Below are 22923 nucleotides of genomic sequence, written 5' to 3' on the forward strand. Positions count from 1 at the left end.
ACACAGCCTCTTTCTCACTAGGCAGGCGACCAAGGTTGGAACTGCCCAGAAAGCAGTTTACCCACCGAGCCATCTCAGTGGGGCCAGGGTCTTTGGAACCATGCCATCTGAGTAAGCTCACTGTGTGCACCATTGCTAGGGTCCACTCAGGCTAAACAGTTAACTGGGACACCTGAGCTTAGAGGAGTGGGGTGGTCTCACTGTAGGTGGCAGCTTTCTTTCAGCCCCAATTCCGGTGGAAGCAGAAGAGGCAGCGTGCATCGGTGACAACCATTTGGTAAGAGTGTCTGATTCTTGGCACACTCAGTGTAAATACAGGGCACATTTAAAGAAGCCAGATATCAGAACGCCAGAGTCCTCACTGGAAGTGAGCAAGCTCATGTCATCAGAGCATGGGGGAAGGAAGAGGACAGACATGAGGGACAGAGCCTAACTGCCCAGTCTTTTCATTGGTGGCTTCTTCTGAGCAAAGCACCCTGGTATCCAGGGAGGAATCCAAGTCAAGCAGCTTCCATATTCTCTTGGCACAAACATTCAAATACCACCATCCCCATTACTGTCGGCCACGTGGCCTGCTGAAGGGATAAAACTGCTTCTGCTTGCTTATTTCAAACCAGCCCCTTTGGGGGTTCTAAGAGTCCAGGAGGTGTGGAGATGCAGTGAGGTGTGGCTTCAGCAGAGACATCCACAGAGAACAGGGGACCAGAAAAGCGAGTGGCCAGTGAAGTCTGCTCAAGTCACAGACGCATCAGTCAGGAGATAGAGTGGACACAGCAGAGAAACTAGAAGGAGGAGGTCAGGGAAAGCCTCTCAAAGGGATCATGTGTGGAATGAGGGAGGCTCCCTTGAGGATGCGGAGGATGGGAGTAATGGTGGTCAGCAAGTCCAGAACAGGGCAATGGAAGTGGGGAGTGGGGGCTGGGCTAAAAATAATTAAAAAATAATAATAATAAAAATTGAAAGCATTACTTTGGTTTTTCTCATTCAACATCATGGAAGAATATTCTGTTAGAAGAGGTGATTTAAAAACATTTTAATGACAATCAGAACTCATAAAAAAGAAAACAAATTGCTTTCTACCTTAAAAAAAATAATACCCACTGATGATGGGGGTGGAGACCTCAGAGTCAGACGCTCTGGCAGTAGCAGGAGCAGCCTGATAGTTTTCCAGATGGTATGTGTGTGCATTTGTGTGTGTGTGTGTGTGTGTGTGCGTGCGTGTGTGTGCATTTGTGTGTGTGTGTGGTGTATGTGTGTGCGTGTGTATGTGTGTGTGGTGTATGTGTGTGCATTTGTGTGTGTGTATGTGGTGTGTGTGTGTGTGCATTTGTGTGCATAGTTGTGTGTGTGTGTGCGTGTGTGTGTGTATGGTGTATGTGTGTGCGTGTGTGTGTGTATGGTGTATGTGTGTGCGTGTGTGTGTGTGCATTTGTGTGTGTGTGTGGTATATGTGTGTGCGTGTGTGTGTGTGGTGTATGTATGTGTAGCATGTGTTCAGTGCTAGTGAACAGAACCCAGGTAGGTATTTGCACATGCTAAACAAGTGTTCTATACTAAGTTCATCTGTTTCATTCTCAAGAGTGTCTGAGCACTAAAAACATCTCAGACCTCTTTGTATTGCCCATTCTAAGTCTCACCGCTGGAGTAGAACCAAATGCCAATTCTGGGGCGGTGTTGAGGAATATTCCTGGTAGAAACCATCCGTTAGCTTCTACTCATAAGGCCTTGCCACGAGACCTTCCTTCGGGAAGCTGCATTCCTCTCTGCCTGTGGCTTGGTCTCCTGGCTTCTCTGACTGACAAGCTGCCATCTGCCGATGCTTCAGTCTTCAGGGTTGGTGGTGCAGGGTCTTCGGAATTCCTGTCCATACTCGTGTATCCACTTGTTGGCCACTGGAGGCGGGCAGAGAGGGAGAGGGAGCTCAACAAGGAGATGGTTACAGGGCCTAAAATCCTGCCGTTTGCCTAGCCTAGTCCTGGCCCAACTGTGCAGTCTGCTGCTTCCAGCATCGCATGCATATCGCCCTCCAGAAAGTCTCTAGCAGATCTTGCTAATGGACGACCGATTTTCACACATGTGGCACTCAGGTCATTCGCCATTCTAAAAGCCCTGGTGAAACTGAAGCCACACCTGGGCAGAAGGGAGTGTGTCTCCTGGTGTCCCTATCAATGTGACAGTCATTTCCCATTTGCCTTTCTAGGTTCAGAGTGAGGTACTCTTGGACACATGTGCCAACAAACATGTCTGTCAACCATGAAGGGGTCCACCCATCCTCTGCTGTTGTTATTTTGGCTTCCTACCTTACCACTCCAGAGGTAAAGGGCAGCAGCAGGTTTGATAGTGTTTGCCTTGATGCAGCGGGAGGGAAGGCATTCCTCTCCTCCAGACTCAGACGAAGCCTCCTGACTAGGCCTGTCACCATTTGCTGACGCCTGTTCTTTACAGACCCACCAACTCTGCGGGGACACCTGACTGCCAATCTGTCGTGTCACCGGTGCTCGGCAGTACCGTGAAGTCTTCAGAAGGGAGGCTCTGCCATCTCCACCCACTCTATGGCTTCTTGGCCCATTCTCTCACCCACAAAGACAGGCCTTACCCCACTTATCTCCCACCAGGACGGGACAGCCAGCATGAAGTGTGTCACCATCTCCCTCTCCACTCCTGTGCAGGTTCCACCAAAACAGTGCAGCATTCTGAAAATGAGAAGGCCCGGCCCCAGGCGGGAGTGGGGGTCAGTGCAGAGTCCTGAACTTTCAGTAGTCATGTGAATAAGGACACAGAACTTAAACCATTAAATAAGGAAACTCTTGTACCTGCACGCAGTTTGGAGCAAGCAGGCATTGAAAAACAAAGAGGGTGAAACTTGCCACTCAGGTATGGGTCACTGCCTCACAGCCTGCTCTGCTCCAGGCATGTGGAGACAAGCCACATCTGGCTCTGCTCTTGGGGAGCCCAAACAAGACAGAGATGAAAGAGCAGAACAGGACAATGTGGCAAATGCTAGGAGCCAGGCAAGCACAGGCTCATAGGGTCACTGCAAACAGACACCCCACTAGACCCACTGGGTCGAAGACATCCCACACACAGCGGAATGCAAGCACACCACAGTCCACCACCCACTGAGGCCTTGACATCTGACCCCATAGCCTATGTTCTTCCATGCACCGTTTCCTCAGTTACCCCCTAAAGCTCTTTAGCCATGGCCTTTAGACTAGACTGAGCCTGAGGCAAGGCACTGGGAATGAGGCCACACCCTGGGCACCCCTCATTTGCTTACACTTATGGGTGCTCAGGATGCACCAGGTACTGTGCTCAATTCCTTCCCAAATTACTAAGGGCATGTTTGATCCTGCTGAAACATAGAAGAAATGATCACCCACAAAACTTCTTAGCACTGGCTCTCTGGAGAGCCACAGCGGTCTCTGCTGTGTCTTCATGGCTGTTATTCTCCGTGAGCTCTAGGGACAGGGTGCTGAGCCTTGCTCTGAGTCCTTAGTGCCTTAGCTCTATGGAGACCTAGTTACTGTGGAGAATCTGCAGGTGACTCTGAGTTCTTAACCTCTGAGGGACCCAAAGTGACAAGGAAGACTGGCCTGTCATCATCTACTTGCAACAGACATGGAAATAAAGCAACAGATAGTATAACAAACACATGTTGTAGTGATAGGGTAAGTGGTGGTTTGAAAATGGCCCCCCAAAGGGAGTAGCACTATTAGGAGGTGTGGCCTTGTTGGAGTGGGTGTGGTCTTGTTAAAGGAAGTGTGTCACTGTGGAGGCAGGTATAAATACTCAAGCCACACTTCCTGTTGCCTGTGGGTCAAAATTTAGAACTCTCACCTCCTTCTCCAGTACCATGTGTGTTTGTACACCACCATGTCCCACCACGATAACAACGGACTAAACCTCTGAAACTGTAAGCCATGCCATTAAATATTTTCCTTTATAAGAGTTGCCACGATCATGGTGTCTCTTCACAACAGAAAACCTAACTATGACAGAAAGGGAGATTGTCTGGAAAGGGGATTCCAGAAAGACCTCTTTTTATCCATATCCCCAGGCATCAGCTTGCAGGAGAGGGGTAAGTGCTTCATCATCACACAGCACTACAACCACATCCTCTAGGGCCAGGCGCTGCTCACCTTAACCACAGGAACACTGAAGTTGGCATAGATGAAGGCTGTGGCTCCTCCAGCTTCTACTGCGCTCAGCTATCATGCGAGAGGAAGAAGCCAGAGTTAAGATGGCTGCTGATAGTCCTCTGTCATGTACTTGTGATCTTAGATGTTATTTCTGCACAGTCTGTGTGCAGGGCTCTGCTATTTCAGTTATGGCAGAAATCCTTAGAAGACACTCGCCCAGCTTCCAAATTTAGCGAACCTCTGCACGGGCACTGCTAGCCGTCTGTGGGGCTTCTCACCACTAGGTGAGATTCTGGAATGCCTCCCTTATTTTTGTTTCTGGCTACCATCTTGATGGAGGGCTATAATAAGTAAATTCAAACTTTTATTTACTTTTAAAAATCACATGTAGGGGTTGGTGAGATAGCTCAGTGGTTCAGAGCACCTGTTCCTGCTGAAGACCAGGTTTGGTTCCCAGCACCCATTTGGTAGTTAACAATCACTTGTAAATACAGTTCCAGGGGCTCCAAGTTCTCTCTCTGACCTGGAACTTGTCCAGCGGGCTATGTCAGCCATCCCCTGAGCCCCATGGATCTGCCTATCTCTGTCTCCCCAGCACTGGTCTCTGAGCCTAGATTTTTACATAGGTTCTGTCATAGTACTTTGCAAGGCAAACATTCTACCGACAGAACAATCTCAGTCCTGGATGTATTTTCTTAATATAAAGGGATTTTTTCATTACTTTCAAAAATAATAATATATACATTTTAATATGTAAGAGTATTAAAATATAAGAGCCCCTGTCATCTTAACCCATACAGTCACAGTTTGCATTGATTAATAGTTGGCATTTATGACAGGCTTTATACTAAGTCTCTACAAGTACCTGGTTGGTTCTGACCAGAGTCTTATGAGTTAAAATTGTCATATCTGACATGATCATACGTCTATTCTGAGTAGAAAAATCACTAACCAGTTGGCTTTCTACGCAGTCCTCTTCTTCACTTCTTAAAGGTTTTTCTCTCCGTGCCATATTGCTTGTGTTTTTCACAAACCTTAACAACTGCCTTGGGAAACTACTGACGTCTATATCAAGGTAAAGATGCAGGGGCTGGACATAACTGGGCCCATCTTAGGTTCCTACAACGCTGATTGGCCTCATACATTCTTTCCCATACTTGCTTGGTAGGAAACAGTGACAGGCACCGAGTTCTATAACACTTTCTAGATGACATGCTCTTGCTACAGAAAGTATGCAACTGGGCCCCTGGGACACACATTCAAATCATTAACATAGAGATAATATTGAATGCCAGCCTTTCCTGGCTGTGCTGTGGAGATAAGAACCAGCCCTCGGGGAAGAGAGCATGCCAAGGGAGTGTCTGTTCTTACAAGGAACCAGAAGTCAGACCTTCATCTTGGGATGCTGTTCAGAGCCCTTGTAGTTAGCATGTTGACCCTTGCACTGATAGTAGTGAATCTCATCTACACTTGATCTTAGCCAAAGACCAAGAAGCATTAATAAATCTCCCCAATAAATGATTGCTTCTAATAGTCTCTTCTAAGTGACAGATGAATAGAATATGACGAGTTTGTGTAGATAAAGCTAAACTTCATTGTCTGAAGGATAACAAGGTTGATGAAGGCTGGGACTGAATCCCGTGGGACCGGCTAGGGACTTAGAGAAGACGCCAGTTCATCACTTTAGTGTTTTATTTAAGGGTGTGGACTCTACAGGAGACAGGAGGAAGATCTCCACTGCTTATCAGAGGTACTCACCGACTTTCTATCTCCCCACTCTCTCCTCTTGGAGTCTAAACTGCTCTTTTCTCTGCTCTTTCTCCTGCAGGTCCATAGGCTCATTGATTGATCTGTGCTTTTCACTACCAGCTAGGCTTTGAGACCTTAAGGTGGGAGACAACTGTATCCTCTTCCTGCGTTGTTCAAGTCCCATGGTCTCCTAGCTTTCCCTACCCTGACTGACCGCCTAGGCAAGGCCGTATTTAGACTTTCGCACTGCAAGCTCTTGAAGGGTAGAAATCTGTCTAGTATCCCTTATGTCTATGCCTATCAAAATAATGCTGTCTGAATTTTAGGAAATTCCTGGAGATTTTTGTGTTCAGTACCAGATGAAATCACATTGAAAATTCATATGATAAAATAGTCCACTTAGTCACATAAGTAAGAAGCCCTGATTCTCTTAGAGCGAGACTCACATAGATCATAAATGTTGCAACTCGATTTCCAGACTTCATCCTGTACAGGGGGCTGCTTGGCGACTGAGGCAGAAATAGAGCAGATGGTTATTTTGTGTAAGTGATACCAGAATGACAGCCAAGATTTACCATTAGCACAGACAATGGGATAAAACGAGGGTGTCTAGGACAGCATATAACCCTGCAATATACCAACTAGAGTGTGTATTCATCTTTGCTGCCAACTACTCAATATACTGTTTAATTGGACATTAATTTTTTTGGATATGTACATGAATGAATTCTATACAAATCAAACAAATAATTGTCAAGGTGAAAAATTAGACAAGAGGTTCTGCACTTTAGGTTCTCTGTAAAACAAAGAAAATATATTATAGAAGACAATTATCTTATAGAAATATTGAATCATAAGATTGGTGTTTCAAAGAGTTTGCCCAAGGTACACACTCATTCTTTAATCAAAGAACAATCTGAAATATAACTTAAATACCAAAGAATTCATTCACTATAAATACTATTAGTTGAATTTTAGCAAATTTTAAGTTGCCCATCCTTGCCCACAATCTAGTTTTAGAAATTTCTACCCGCAAATAATGGTTTATAGTCAGCCATGTCCCCACAAAACCTGGTTATCTACTTTCTGTCTCTGTGTTTTGTCTTTTATAGAAATTTATGTAAAAAGAATCATAAAATATGAAGTCTTTTGTGAATGGCTTCCTTATTTGTGTCTTTGTGTACTCATCTCTCTCTCTCTCTCTCTCTCTCTCTCTCTCTCTCTCTCTCTCTCTCTGCACAAGAGGAGGCCATAGGACAATCTTGGTCATAGGTTCTCCTTTTCCATCTTGTTTGAGACAGGGTCTTTGTTGTTTGCCTGCTGCATATGCCAGGCTAGCTGAACAAAGTCTTCCAGGATTCTCCTGTCTCCGCCTCCCATTCACCCTAAAAGTACTGGGATTATGGATTTGTTCTACTGCAGCTTGATTGTTTTTTATTGTGGTTCATAGGGATTCGAATGCTTGCACGGCACACACGATCCCTGAACCGTCTCCCCAGTCACTTGAATACCACTTTTAAAGTTCCTGGAATCTTGATAAAGTTGGAGCTATGAATCAGTTGCAGAGAGGTCCTTTTCCCCATGATGCTGTGAATCTTTTCATTTGCTTATTGGTCACCTGTGTATCTCATGTGTTTTCCTCATTTAAAAATATCAACGTATTAATTGTATTCAGGTTTCATTGTGCTATTTCCATGATTTGACTATGAATCCCCCTTGGGGAGGTCCTTTTAGTCCTCAAAAATATTTGCTACTGGCAGTATGGTGAGTAGTTGAGCTAATAAAGAAAGAAGAGAGATTTGAGGACAATCCTCATGAAAAAGTCCCCAAGGGAAGTAGGAGGTAGAATTTTATTACAGGCTGTATTCTTTTTCCACTCAGATTCTGGAGAGGAAGGTGGTGGCAGACAGTGAATGCAGTAATCAGGTGAAACCAAGGCTTTCAAATATCCTGGAAACCAAAGCCTTTGTGCTAGGCTCTTCCTTAGTATTTTCTGAGAGCCCCTCCAGATCTCTGCCTTTGAAGAAGAACACACTGGCTCCCTATCCCCCAGAAGACTGGCCATTGATCCCATCGTTACCGTAGCATGGTCAAAGTGCGGCTCATAATGCCCTCCGATCCCATAGTTCACCACCTGGAGGTACTCTGCATAGGGAGGCTGGATGTCAAGGCCTGTGAGGGCAGCAATGCGGCGGTCGAGGGTCACCAGCATTGGGTCAACCGTGTCCTTCAGCCAGGCGCTAAAACACAGCAAGGATTGGAACAACAGTGATCTGGTGTTGGAAATGACCACATGATGTCTGTGACTGAATAGATGGTGTGGTGGTTTGAAAGAAAATACCTCCCAAAGGGAGTGGCACTATTAGGAGGCGTGGCCTTGCTGGAGGAAGTGTGTCACTGTGGGGGTGGGCTTTGCTCTAGTTATGCTCAGTGTGCTACACAGTTCACTTCCTGTTGCCTCTCAGCTCCTCCAACACCACGTCTGTCTGCATGCTTCCATGACCCACCATGCTAACTGACTTAACCTCTGAAACTGTAATCTACTCCATTTTCCTTTATAAGAGTTGCCATGGTCATGGTGTCTCTTCACAGCAATATAAACCCTGAGACAGAAGTATAGACACTTGGATGAATGAATGTATGAATAAACAAATAAATCAAGTCCGTTAGAGGGAATGTCTAATCACTTACTCATCCCTCATGTTGAGTCAGTCCAGTGTGCGTGGCTTCCTATTTCAACATTAACATAGCTAACATTCTTTGAGGCAAGAACTGAGCTGAGCCCAGTGAAATCTTGCAGAACTCAGGACTGTGACTCAGAGCTGAAGATAACAAAACCCCATTCTTAAAACTACTGTGCTATGAAAACATCTCCAACAAAGGAGGCAGAGTGCCATGAGAGAAACAGGGACTTAAAGCACTGACTGCTGGGTGTGGTGCTGTGCACTCAGCCCCCAGAAAGGTGGGCTTTCTGAGGTGGGAGAGTGGGAAGGTGTGCCTGGAAGCACAGCAAGACCCTGATACCTCAACCAAAGGAAGTGGGGGATAAGGAAAGGGGGGCTAAATGGGGAAGGAAGAAACTAAAGTAGTAATAATAGTTCTTCATCTCTGCAAGGTGCTGTCAATACTTAACCTCTAACCTCTCCAAGGGCCAGTGTGCCCCTCTATCAGTGGGGCTGATTATTACATCTACTTCTATATTTTAGAAATCTGTGGGAGAAACGCTCATGGAGATGTTCTGTAAGGCTGTAAGGTATGTTGGTGACAGCTATGGTACCCAGGGGAGTTTCAACTCGGGGCAAACCAGGACAGGTCAAAGCCCAATTCAGACACTTCCTGAACATCTTGCTGAGGTTTTTACAATGTAAAAGAAATCGGAACAGAGGCCCCTAGAAAAATGAGGCCATGTTCTCTAAGCACAGTCAGTGACACCCTGACAGGTTAATTTGTTCCACATACTTTACACTCAGATTATTTGTTAAACTACATGCTCCTAGAATTGCAAAGATACCCAGCACAAAATCAGCCACTGCTTTCAAAGAAGAAAGGCACAGAGGCTGGAGAGATGGCTCAGTGGTTGGGCAACTCACAACTGTCTGTAACTTCCGGGGAGTACCATACCTTCTTCTGGCTTCTGGGTTTAATGTATGCACAGGGTGCACATACAGCTAGGCAGATATTCCAGGGTTTAGAGAGCTGCTGATGGTGTGGCTGCAGAACGCTCCCCACGGGTGCACGTGTTTAAACACTCAGTCTCCAGACAGTAATGAACCTTGGGGTGGGTCTTGAGGATTATACCCCAGTCCCCCTTCCAGTCCCAGCCTCTGTCTCTGCCCCACAGAGATGTAAGAAGGTAAAGAGGTTCCACTCCCCACTCCTGCCACCTTGGAACCAAGTCCTTCCTGGCCATGATGGACTGCATCCCCTCCAGCTAGTCATCAAAGCCAGCTGTTTCTGGCTGGGATTTTGTTCACAGCAATATGTAGCATACACAGTCCCTAAACGGATCAGACAAAATATTTTAAGCTAACCAAAGTTTTTGTCTCTCATGTCTCTTTCCAGAGGACAAGGACACGAGCCTAGAGGTCTAGCCTTTCTCTGGGAGGCTGGTGCCACTTTCTCATGTGGCTGTGATGGACATTCCTCCTCCCACTCTCTCTCCAGCCCTGTATTCACTGTGCAAATACACGGCTGACAGTAGGAACGGAGGGAAAGAATAGAGAGGATAGGTCTGGGTGCCAGTTGGAGGTTGCTCCTGGAGAAGCCAGCCACCCAGGGAGTCCATTCCTGCCTTTGGCCTACACGTTGCTCAGAAAGCTTTGTCTGGGAGTCAGGAGGTGGAACGGAGTCTGCAGAGTCAAATTACAGATGTGTGTAGGAACACACATTACAGATGTGTGTAGGAACGCACTCTGGGAAGTAGTGCCAGATGCATGTTTTCTGCTCTGAGGTGGAGTTTTTTCCAAGCCTTTTCCCGGTGAGTTCTGAGTTATTCTCCAAACAATACTGCATTTTGGTAAAGACACTGGGGTGGCAGGGTGGAACTGTCTCTCATAATAGTTTACCACAACGTGAACTACAGGCTCGCTAGTCATCCCAAGAAAGGTTGTTGCTGACCTAGCAGTCAACTGTGCCCTCAGCACCAGGCCGGCTGGGCCTTCCTACCTTTTGCTGATGCGGTACTCCACTGGTAACTGCTTTTCCCCCGAAGCCACCACGGATCTCTGGAGCTGGTAGGAAGCACAGGAGAAAGACCAGGTGGTTCTGGTGCAAAAGGATGGTCCATCGTGACCACAGTCGTGCCTCGCTCTAAAGCATAACCATCACCAGCTCCTTAAAGTGTATTTCGTGTGTGGCACAAAAATGTACCACAGAATTCTTTTTGTGCCTGCGAGACTAAGTTGGGGAAGAGTAGAGCCGTTTCTCATTTTGGCTTGTATCACAGTATCAGGCCCAGAGCGTGCACAGAGTAAACTTAGTGTCTCTCAAATTAAACAAACACGTCCAACTACAAAGATGTGCACTCAGGGGAACCTTGCTCCTTCTGAAGAACCCTAAGCAAAGCCCTGCCCTATAGAGCTCACTGTTAAGCTGCAACCGCCAGGCTTATGAGAAAAACCACAGGTTTGAGGTCACTAATTTAATTGTTTCTATTTTGTGTTGAATTCATCTGTATATGGCATTTATATGCTATCTTTAAAAAAAGTATCTCCTTATTGCAAACTGTTAGTTCTAGGGACAGAGAAATGAGCTCTTGAGGCTGTGTCTGCTTCTGTCTCTGGCATCTGAGTCAGCCTCCGCAGGGTAAGGATATCCTAGCAGGGAGAGGTGCTCAGAAATGGTTAAAGGGACAATTGAGAGAATGAAGCCAAGTCCCCTATGTCCCCCATTCTCCCCTGTCTCTGAGCCCTTTCCCTTTGCTGATGTAGCAGCCCCCCCAACCCCTGCTGCTAACCCAGGCAGACATCTTGGAAAAACCTGTTCCATTCCACAAACTCGTTTCCTCAGCTATAGGCACAGACACATCACACCAATGGACTCTCAGGAGCTCTTCTTGGCTGGGTGCTCTATTACACTAGATGTGCGGGTGACCGGTATTGCTTCTGTCCTCTCCCTGCTCAGACTCACAGAGATCCTCCTGCCTCTGCCTCCTAAGTGTTGGGATTCAAGGCAAGCGCCACCACTGCCTGGCACCTCTTTCCTTTCTAAAACCATTCATAGAGAGGGGAGAGATGTCATCTTCTGTTATTCTAGGACAAATCAATGTTTCTAAAAATTCTACCCCCATTACAGAATTATTTCGTACCTAATTCTTTCATAGTTCTTTCATTATTGTCTACAAACAAATCATTCATTTTTAAAGCAAGGCACTGTGTTAAACATAAAGTCTCTGTTCATAGACCGATGATGTTGTAATGGCAAGCCTGGGCTGCTACGGCTGTACAGAGGAAGGCCTCTAGCCCCTTCTTCTGAGCAGCCTGAAGCCTTCCCAGAATGTCCACATTCATGCTGCAATCATACAGATAGAAACAAGTCAAAAGTAGAATGTTCCACACACACTCCAGACAGAAAGAGGGAAGAAGGGAGAAAGGAAATACATGCAGATAGATAGATAGATAGATAGATAGATAGATAGATAGATAGATAGATAGATAGATGAGAGAGAGGGGAGGGAAAGAGGGAGAGAGAGAGGGAAGGAGAGAGAGAGAGAGAGAGAGAGAGAGAGAGAGACAGAGAGAGAAAGAGAGAGGCCTGTTTACAGAAAAGACAAGCAGCTGAGTTGTCACGGGCAAAGGGGGAGATACAGTGGAAGGATTCAGCAACAGTCAGGCTACAGAGCTGTGTCAACACTCAAGAGTTAAGCAAGAGATTTAGGAAGTCAGTTCTAACCTTCAAAGATTAGTTCAAGCAGGCAAAGTGGCACTTGCTTGTTTATAGACCCAACATTCAGGAGGCTGAGATGAAGGATCCCCTGAACTCAGGAATCTGAGGCCAGTTAGGGCAACACAACAAAACCTTTCTCAAAGTATAAAAATAAGAAGTTGGAAGATAGCTCAGTTGGTAAAGGACCTGTTGTGTAAGCAGGAGGGCATGCCTGTGGATCTCTGGCATTCCCATAAGAAGCCAGGTGTGGAGCTGAGTCTGTAATCCCTGTGGGGACAGGTGGAGCCTTGTAGCTCATTGGCTAGATTGTGATCTTATCTGGATTAATGAGCTCCAGGTTCAGTGAGAGACAGTCTCAAAAAATAAGGCAGGTGGTTGATAAAGAAAATCTTCAAAGCCAGGCAGTGGTGGGGCACACCTTTAAACGCAGCACTCAGGAGGCAGAGGCAGGCAGATCTCTGTGAGTTCAAGACCAGCATGGTCTACAGAGCTAGTTCCAGGAATACTAGGGCTGCTGCACAGAGAAACCCTGTCTCCCAAAACAAACAAGCAAACTAGCAAAAAAAAAAAAAAAAAAAAAAAAAGGAAATCTTCAAATTCAATTTGTCATCATACAAATAAGTGCACACATCACATACATGAGACAAAACCCAAATACCCTGGGAGCAATGAGCATACTATGGGGGTAGGGAGGTGGAATAGTAACCCACAAAATGTCTAGTGATACCAGCCAATCTATAAATGGCTGAATTAACATAAAAATTAACTGCTCGACAGATGGTACCAAAAGCTTTGATTCCAGAGGAGGGTTACTTTAGTCATGCGACCCTGTAAAACACAGTCATTCAGAGAACACAGGAAAGCAGGCTGGAGCTGCGGTCTGTACTGGGGTCCACGGGAGGTACATGGTTTCCCCTAAGGCCTTGAGGAGGGTGGGCAGGGGCAGACAGAGAGGGAAGTGGTGGGAGAGGAGGCTCATGGGATCATTCTCCCACAGTTCTCAGCTTATTCCTGAAATAGTCACAGGCCAGACGGGCGTGAACAAGCCCACTGAGTGGCTTGGGAAGCGGGTGTGGCAAGGTCTGTGCATGCCAAATAGATGACCTTGAAGTGAAGATGAGCCACCTGTCCCATCACCATGGCAACAGAGCTGTTCTAAGGACCTGATGCAGCTTGTGGCTCCCTGAGAAGCTGATGCCATGGTTATCCCCATCAGAGCTGACCACAGCCACAACAAACAGAGCAGACTCCAGAAGCCTGGAGGACCTTCGGCATGAAAGGATGATGGCTGCTCTCAGACCCAGTGGTGACCCCTTCTGCTTACCACCCTGCCCCCAGCTCCTCAACAGCCTACAAGATCAAGCCCAAACGCTCCAACATGGCCTCTGTAACGGGGTCTCACTGCCTGTCCCATCATGTCCCGTGTGACCACCTTCTGCCCTGCCTTTGTACACTTCAGCCACCAAGCTTCTCTCTGTTCTCGGAACACTTCACCCACCAGGTGCCCCCAAGGTGTGGTTTTGTCTTCTCAGAATTCCCTGGCCTTTACTCTCAGCGAAAGAGGCCTGCTCCTTGTTCTCTTTCGCAGTTCCCCTCCCACCTGCTTCTGATCACAGCACTTCCCCTTACACCAGCATTCTCCGCCTTCCCAATGCTGCGACCCTTTAGTACAGTTCCTCACGTTATGGTGACCTCCAACGATAAAATTATTTTCGTTGTTACTTCATAACTATAATTTTGCTACTGTTATGAATCATAATGTAAACATCTGTGCTTTCTGGTGGTCTTAAGCAACCTCTGTGAAAAGGTCATTTGACCCCCAAGGGGTCAAGATCCGCAGGTGAGAAACACTGCCTTACCTGGAGGAAAAGTTCCTCACCTCTGTTAAAGCAAAAGATCTGGGCAGGCTGTGTTCTCGTGATGGATTAATAAATGTCTCGTTGGATAGGCAGCACACATGGTGTCTGGTTAAAAATAAATAATTCTGCACCAAGTAATTGTGCCTTTAAAGAAAGCACAACCGGCTTACGGAAGCGGGACTGTCTTTTCCTGGTATTTGCCACGGTTCCTAGCCAGGGCAATGATATATTCCTTCCCACTGGCACAAGCTTGGCCCAGTCACTTGCTGAGCCTTCCTTCCCCATGAAGGATTAGGCAGGGGCCATCCTGGCACTCACTGTGTAGACTAGGCCGTCTTCGAACTCACAGAAATCTGTCTTTGCTTTTACCAGAGTCATGGGTGGAGGTGATGTGGTACTTCCAAACAGAAGCTTTAAAAGACAGATCATGTTTGCCATTTCTGTCTTACTCACCCCTTCAATGAGACTGGTAAATCCGCAGTGGTGGCTACTCTGCCAGGCTGGGTTCCAATCTGGATTGGAGACCAGCTACAGCATAAGTTCAGCCAATCCCACCCAAACATGTGACGTGGCAAACTATCGCTGCTCCAAGGTTCAGGGGTCGTAAGCATAACTTAGCCTGAGCTTATTAACAGATAGAAGAACAAAGTGACAGTCCTGATTCTAGCTACATGTTTACTTTTATCAAACAAGGCCCTTTCTGGGCCTCAGTTTCCCCTTTAACAGAGTCATGAAGTCGAATCAGCTCATCGGCATCTGCTCTGTAAATGTGTACTAGCATTTCACTCCTTGTCCCTGCCAAGTTCTTTTCTTCTATTAACATAAGCAAAAATTGTCACTGAGGAAAAACTCATTTAGATTTTTTGAGATCCCTTTAATTGATATATAATGATACCACCCAGGTCTCAAGCATATTACTGACTGGATTTTTGACAACTGTTTATAGCTACATATCCTACGTCCCTAAGATGATATTGCCAGCACAATCTGGACATCTCATAAAGCCGCTGGCACGGCATCCTTTCCCACTAGAAGCGAGTACAGTCATGATTTGCCCCGCTGCTGACTGGCCTTACAGAACGGTTGGCATTTTGAACTCCTGGCCTAAGAAACAGTCTTGCCATACCAGCTATCTGTTCTCCAGGCATGCGGGAATACAAAGGGTATTTGAGGATGCTCACCCAGGGTTCGGCAAGCTCTCGGATTTTCTGAGCTTCTGCATCACTAACAAAGTCATGGTAGAGGGCCACAAAGGGCCGCAGGTGAATGACCTCCTTGCGGGCGGGCTGGAGCAGCAGGTAGGGGCTGGAATTGGTCTCGTAGGAGCAGTAAAGGCTGGGGATTTGGTAGTGTGTGGGCTGGAAGGAAAGTAGAGTCGATGTAAAAAAAGAAAAGTCAAGACCCCTGGGAGCCACGGCACAAAAGCTAGAACTGGGGGTGGAACAAAAGATTGAGTCCCTCGGGTGTTGTTTGATAAGTTGTATTGCCTTTAAGGCATCATTTTTCCCCCTCAAATTATCCCAACTCCAGCCAATCAGCCCCTTTCCCTTTCTCTGAGGAATCCCACCTGGGAGCCCAGGGTCTGGCATAGCTCCTCATATGTGTCTCTGGTTTGCAGATGGGGCACGTTGGGTCTCTGAATGACAGCTTCAGTTGCCTCCTGATGAGTGCTCTCTGCCAAGAGTCTTTCATATTTCAACACGTTCCTGGCCATCCTCTTATTATCGGGATCTGAGGGAGAGCCAAACAGGAAATCACACAGATGAACAAATACTGGCCTCAGGAAGAATGCTCAAGAGCTCCTGCAGCGGGGTGTGCTGGAAAGTCTTTAACCACAGCTTTCAGGAAGCAGAGGCAGGAGGGCTCTGAGTTCCAGGCCAGTCAGGGCTATAGTGTGAAGAAAGAAAAGGAAGGAAGGAAGGGAAGTAGGGAGAGAGGAAGGGAGGGAAGGAGGGAGGGAGGGAGGAACAGAGGGAGGGAGGGAAAAAAGAAAGCAAGCAAGCCTTCCTAGAACGACTTAAATAACACCCCATGTCAGTGTCTGTCCCCTGAAAGAGCACCTCACATTAAAAGCTGACTGGTTTGTGTCTGCTGGACCTGAGGGATGGCTGCTCTCATGCTTAGACAGGGGACCATGATGGTCAGTTCTATGTTAGAAGTTTCATCCATCCATCCATCCCTCGCTTACCAGTTCACTAATAAATGTTTAAAACAGTGTTCTATTCCAGATACTGTGCTAGGCTCACTTCCCGGAGCGCAGCATCCAGTAACCACTTGGACGAGAACACGGCAAGCAAGAGCAGTGGAAGGAAGCTCAACCATCACCTAGGGTACGGCCCCAACTGTTCTTCTTATATATTACATTTATTTGAGTGTGTGCTCACGGAGTGGGGGTTTGTTATGTGTATGTGAGCATATATGTGTATGTAGTAGAGAGTGAGCCCTTATGTGTGCTTTTGTCTCTGTACCCACCCTTTCCAAGCCCAGCTCTGGTATTACAGGCAGGGTGTGTGTGGTGGTGGTTGGTGTGGTGGTGTGGGTCATGACCAGTTCTTACATGGCTGCCAAGGATCCAAACTCAGGAACTCATGCTTATATGGCAAATGCTCTTACCAGGGCCATCTCCCCAGCTCCCTGTCCTTTGGAGAACTGGAAGCATATCCATTCTCAGCTCCACTAGATCTCTGGGAATGATCCTCAGAATTCATCCCAGGGGGCTGAAGGATGGCTCGGTGGTTAAGAGTGCTTTCTACTCTTTCAGAGGACCACAGATCAGTACCCATCGCCCACATCAGGCAGCTCACAACCACCTGTAACTCCAGTCCCAGGGCAGCTGACACCCTCTTCTGGACGCCTCTGGCACACACACACACAGACACACACACACACACACACACACACACACACACACACACATGCACACACACACATGAAAGGATGCACATGCATTAGAGGCTTGACGCTATTGCCAAAAACCATCCTCCATTGCTCTTCCACCTTAATCATTGAGGCAGAGTCTCTCAATTAAACCCAGAGCTGATGGATTTATATAGTTTTGCTAATAACCTTGTTCTGGAGATCTCTTGTTTCCCTGCTGCCCCTGAAGGTTGGAATTACAAGTGGGCCATCATGCACACCCAGTATCTTATGTGGGTTTCAGTCAATCCAAAATCTGGTTCTTACACTTGTAAGCTAAGTGCTTCGATAAGAGTCACCACCCCAGCCCCTTAACTTCTTCATACTACTAATTACTCTTGTGTTTCCAGGTCACCTGGTGACTTCCATATCCTGCTCTTTGTCAAGGTATCAGAAAGGAAAAATGTTAGAGCACTCTCTTAGCGGATGATTCCAGGAGCCCTTTGGATCCCAAAATCCACAGATGCTCAAATCCTGTTTATAAAATAGTATAGTGCTTGCAGAACACTTATGCACACCACCAACATACTTTAAATCATCTCTATTTATAGTACATAGCATAATGTAAATGTTATGTTATACACAAGTAAGGAGATCATTGTTACGCTGCACTGCTTCGGGAACAAGCATGACAGAAAAGGCTATTGTTTTTTACCAGACACAGTGTTTTTTATACAAAATTGATTGAATTCATGGATACAGAACCCAGAAATGGATATGGAGGGCGAAACACACCAGGTGGATTCATTTAAAAGTTACGAATAATTGCAGTTTAAAAGCACTCCACAGGGACCCGTGCATGTGGATTCAGTTACCAGCACCAACATGGTGACTCACAACCGTCTGTAACTCCAGTTCCAGAGGACCTGACACCTTCTTCTGGTCTCCATGAGCCCCAAGCACGCACATGGTTCCCAGTCATACATGCAGGCAAAAATACCTACACACATAAAATAAAATAAAAATTTAAAAAGAAGCCCTTAAACATTTGGTGATAATAGTGACTCTACATCTTATTTGAATAGCTAAATACTTAAAGGAAAATCTAGAAATCCATCTGCCATCAAAATTTTATGCAGAAATCTTGAAGCTGAGCTTCTCAGCATCTCCTCCTTTTGCTGTTGACATAAGGCATTCCCTGAAGGGGCTGAAGCTGGACTGGGCAGGATGCCCAGTGAGCTCTGGCTTTAGGGGAAGAACTGATAGCTCTCAGTAAACAGCCGGAGAAGTGAACAGCCCTCTGATTCACTCCCTTCTCACAGACACAGTGCACATTGACTTTATTCATTCCTGGGTTTCCTTCCAAACCTGGGTCTCCAAACTGCCTCTGAAGAACCTGGCTCTAAACTTGTTCCCGTCGAAAGAACAAGTTGGGAAGGGGCAGGTTGACATCGTCTAAGCATTTTTTCCAACTAACTCATGAATTTCCCCCTTTCAATGATCTGTGTATAAATAAAACAAGACTAGAATGATAAAACAGGATGGCTGGGGCCTGGGAGGTGGCTCACAGAGTGCCTGCAGCGAAAGCAAGGGAGCCTGAGTTCAGGTACCCAGCACCCACATGGCCACCCACCTGTACATGCCCAGCTTTAGGGGGTGAAGACAATCAGATTGTGGTAGCTCAGGAGGTCGCTAGCCAGACAGCTTAGACAAAGTCATGAACTTCAGGTTCAATCAAAGACTGTCTTCAAAAATAAGGTGGAGGGTCTGCAGGGATGGTTCAGTGGTTAAGAGCCTTGATTTTTCTCCTAGAAAATCTGGGTTCTATTCCACCCATACAGCAGCTCACAACTGTCTGTAATTCTAGTTCCAGAGAATCTGACGTCTTCGGACTTTCCCAGGAATCAGGCATGCAAGTGGTGCACGTGCAGACAGACAAAATATGTAAAAATACTCATAAGGCAAAAATTAAATTAAATTTAAAAAGAAGCATCAATAAAGAGAGACACTCAATGTTCTCCTCTGCATGCATGAACATAGGCATGTGCACTGGCACACACACATGCATGCACACACACGTGCACACACACATGCGCACACACACATACACACACGTGTACACATACATATGCACACAAGTATACACACATACTTCACTTGCAAGAATTAAAGGTCGGGTAGAAGTGAGATGGGTAACATATGCCTTAGCGTCACTTACTGTAGAGAAGGAACTCTCGGGAGAGGTTGAGGGCACATGAAACATTTCCTGCCTTATTAAAAAAGAAAAGAAAGAAAATGTCAACCGAAATAAAGATAGTTTCTCTAATCAAATCATTGAACAGTTTTAAAAACTATAAAATGTTCTTTCCACAGTAGATAATAAGGTTCATTGAAAAGGGCAATGAGCTAGAAATGCAGAGGATTGTGTGGGTTTTGCTGTTGCTGATTTTGCAGCCCTGTTACAAATCAAATCTCCTTATTAACCAATATGTTATTACCACCCTCACCAGCAAAGGGAGAAAGAAAACTCAGGGTAAGGGTGGCTGGGTTGCTGCATAGATTGGTGGTGAATTGCTTGTTGAGTATGTGCCTGAATTTAATCCACAGTACCACCAAAAGGAAAAAAGAACGGGGAGAGGAGGGGAAGGAGGGGGAGAAGGAGGGGAAGGAGGAAGAGGAAAAAGAGGAGCAGTTGAGAGAGAAATTCTAGCAAAAGCAGAGTTTATTCTTATTCTCCAGGATTAGTACTTCCCAGTGTCTAGACAGTGGGAGGAAAGCAAAAGAAAGACTAAAATGAATATGGTCAGATGTGAAGGAACTAGCTGTCTCTAGCCACTCAGCCTCATCATGGTCGAGGTACCTAAGTCTGAGGAAGCAAATCCCACATAGGAAGGCTGCATTCTGCTGCAGAAAACTAACCAGCTGACAGGAATATACAGAAACAGAATTTCTTAAACGTTTAGCATGCTAAAATGTCATTCTAATGATAAAAGCAATAAAAATCACATTGTAAAATAAGTGAGCAGATTTTTTTAAAAAATCACACCACTGAAACCCACCCACTTCAAGCACTTTCGAGGCTGTACAATTGGTGAGAAATGAGGTTAGTCATACAGAAAGATGGAAGCTACCATATTTAGGGCAGGGGATGTCCGTGTGTGACACAGCAGGCAGCAGATCAACAGTACCCCGGGAAGATGGGAGCTGCAGGAGGCCTCAGGTTGATACAATGGAATGAAGATGTCAGCTCTGCAGCCAATGACCACATCAGAGCTAGATTCAGTGTCAGGAGGGAGAGGATAATCAAACTCCTCCTCCCTTCGTAGCAACAGTATGGTATGTTACCAGCGATGAGCCACGAGTTAGTGAGAGTACAGAGTGTCCTTTATTGACTGGGACCCGTATGTGCTGCTGTTACAGCAAGTAAGGGAGAGATGAAGACTGCAAAGTGGTCCATGAGTAGGTTAGCACTCTAGACTTAGTTTCAGATGTGGATTCTAAGTCTGCCTCTATGAGCTCCCTGGTACTTTAAGAATTTTTTAGGAGCTTGATTTACTTACATTAAATCTATGGTGATAATAAAATAATGGCCTTACATTTGGTACCCCCGGGAAGATGAAACAAGCCAGAAAGTGATGTAGAACATTGTACTGCCTGTGATAAAAACGAGTTTCATCACCCCACTACCTGGAAACAGGCAAAAGCCAGGTAATCCAGGGCGTCGTCCAGACTGGCCTCATCCTCCGTCTTCCACTGTCCATAAGATGTTCGGAAAAGACTGACAGCTTCCTCCAGCCATGGAATAGCATGGTAGTAGTCCCCCATGTCGTAGGCCACCTGCAGGGACACAAGCCGCTCAGCTTTAGTCCACAGACAGAAAATAAATCATCTGATTATTCACAGGATGAGGCTTCTGGACCCCCAAAAGGCTAGATTTACTTTCTAATTAATTTTGATTCTGTTTAATATCTGTTATCTAGTAATAGTATATGGCGTTGTACTTATGGAGAGAAAATGGGGTTCCTGCATTTGAGAAATTTATGATCTAGGAGACAGAGATGAACTCAGGTATGTGCATTGTGGGACAGAACGATGCCAGGGCTTTAGACAAAGCCTAATGCACTGTGGAGGCTCAGAGAAGGAAGGGACTTGGGGTCTCAGCAGATTTACAGAGTAGCACCTGAGACAGACCTTTCTCAAAGAAGTGAGCAGAGGCTGTGAGGAAGTGCCTTTTAAGATGGGAGAACAGCAAAATCTTCTGTTTACATAATTCACTGGGGGCTAGCATGAACGGCGGTCTAGAATGTGTTCTTAGAAGGATATCATTGAAAGCTCTGTGAGGAATCAAATTCATGTAATTGATTCAATATTTTCTGGTCACTGAGTGTGTGGGCATCTTTTCCTGAGAGCACGGAATCCATGGAGGCTTGTGAACACACCAATCACCACAACACAGCACATCTGCCACTGTAGTGAGGACAGACATTGGGAATGTTGTGGTAGCTGAACCACATTTAATCGGTTCTGATTAAATGCTGGAGCGCAGGGCAACATAAAAGCCTGTACCAGACCTAGCTCCTGTCTCCTTACCAGCTTAAAGCTAAGTAGAACATCAGACCTTTGGGGAGAGTTTCCTGGAAGTCAATACTGAAGCAACATGGAATTATAAGGTCACTGAGTTGGAACAACACTTACAAAATGATCTCACTGAGGTGTGATTGCCAGTCAGGGCAGGACCTAGAGATGCTGCCAATCTGCAGGCCAAACAATAGAGCGGTTCCCTTCTCAAGTCTGCCTTTAGCCTGGGGTGTTGTCTTGTTGGTCCTTTACACATTTCTTATGTGTACAAAAGTTTGAACTGAATAATAATAATAGTAACAACAGTAACCTAACTTTTTCCCTGTCAAATTAACTGTGTGTTGTGTGAATATGTACATGTGTATGGCATGTATGGTGTGTGTATTTATATCTCTGTGTGTGATGTATGCATGCATGTGTATGCATGACACATGCATTAATATGTGGGCGGTATATATGTGTGTGTATATGGTATGTGTGGTATATAATGTGTATATGTGTTGTGTGTATATATGGTGTGTATATGTGGTATATGTGTATATGGGTGTATGTACGGAATGTGCATGCAGTGTGTGATGTTTATGAATGTGGGGACAGTGTATCTGGTATCTGTGTATGTAGTATGTATGTGTGTGCAATATGTATATGTTTATGTGTAGTATGCGCAGTATATTTGTGTGTATATGTGGTATGTGTGTGTAGTATGTATATGTGTATTTGTGGTGTATGTGGTATATATGTGGTATGTGTGTGTAGCATGTATATGTGTATTTGTGATGTATGTGGTATATGTGTGGTGTGTGTGATATATACGTGTATATGTGTGGCATGTGTGTGGTATGTATATATATGTTGTATGTGTATGAATGTGATGCTGGAGATTAAGCCCAAAGTTTCATGTGTGCTAGGGAGCTACATCCCACTCCTAATCATTTTGCTGATATTTTCACGGGGATTTTCAAGTTCTAGAATATGGTAGATAGGCATAACTGGAATTCTTTCAAACATTTCAAAATGTCTAGTAAGTTAAATATTCAGAAATTTTTGTTAGATATTAAAAATAAAAGGTAATATGCTATAGAGATTAATATTTTTCATTGGTATGGATCTTGGTTTATTGATACAAACTTAAAATCAATTTTGTTTTATATGATTTCTGCTCTTGTTTAAGGTATTGTGTTTGTGCAGCTCATTTAAAAATGTAATGTATAATTAAGATATATAGTTTAATAGAGAGTCATCTATAATATTCAAGCTTATAGTCAGGATTGTTAGGTTCTCTAGATCTACAGAAATATAATTCAGATGGATATTCTTCAGATATGTCAAAGACTACAGAATATGACATTTAAAATGTT

The 22923-nt window shown here is 45.4% G+C and overlaps 1 protein-coding gene across 1 annotated transcript in view; it reads right to left on the reverse strand.

The window, feature by feature from the left end:
* Positions 1–1018: 1018 nt before the first annotated feature.
* The window catches only part of P4ha3 (prolyl 4-hydroxylase subunit alpha 3), a 29304-nt gene continuing 7399 nt past the window's right edge, over positions 1019–22923 (reverse strand). The window contains exons 4-13 of the mRNA XM_085682882.2: positions 20675–20824; positions 19206–19257; positions 15699–15862; positions 15313–15489; positions 10554–10618; positions 7969–8128; positions 6335–6397; positions 4140–4208; positions 2597–2693; positions 1019–1892 (exon numbers count right to left, since the gene is read on the reverse strand). Coding sequence (XP_085539008.1) covers positions 1822–1892; positions 2597–2693; positions 4140–4208; positions 6335–6397; positions 7969–8128; positions 10554–10618; positions 15313–15489; positions 15699–15862; positions 19206–19257; positions 20675–20824 — 1068 coding nt within the window. The 3' untranslated portion in view covers positions 1019–1821. The remainder of the gene's footprint in view (positions 1893–2596; positions 2694–4139; positions 4209–6334; positions 6398–7968; positions 8129–10553; positions 10619–15312; positions 15490–15698; positions 15863–19205; positions 19258–20674; positions 20825–22923) is intronic.

The sequence above is a fragment of the Myodes glareolus genome, chromosome 24, assembly GCF_982192425.1.
Source record: "Myodes glareolus chromosome 24, mMyoGla1.1, whole genome shotgun sequence".
Taxonomy (NCBI): domain Eukaryota; kingdom Metazoa; phylum Chordata; class Mammalia; order Rodentia; family Cricetidae; genus Myodes; species Myodes glareolus.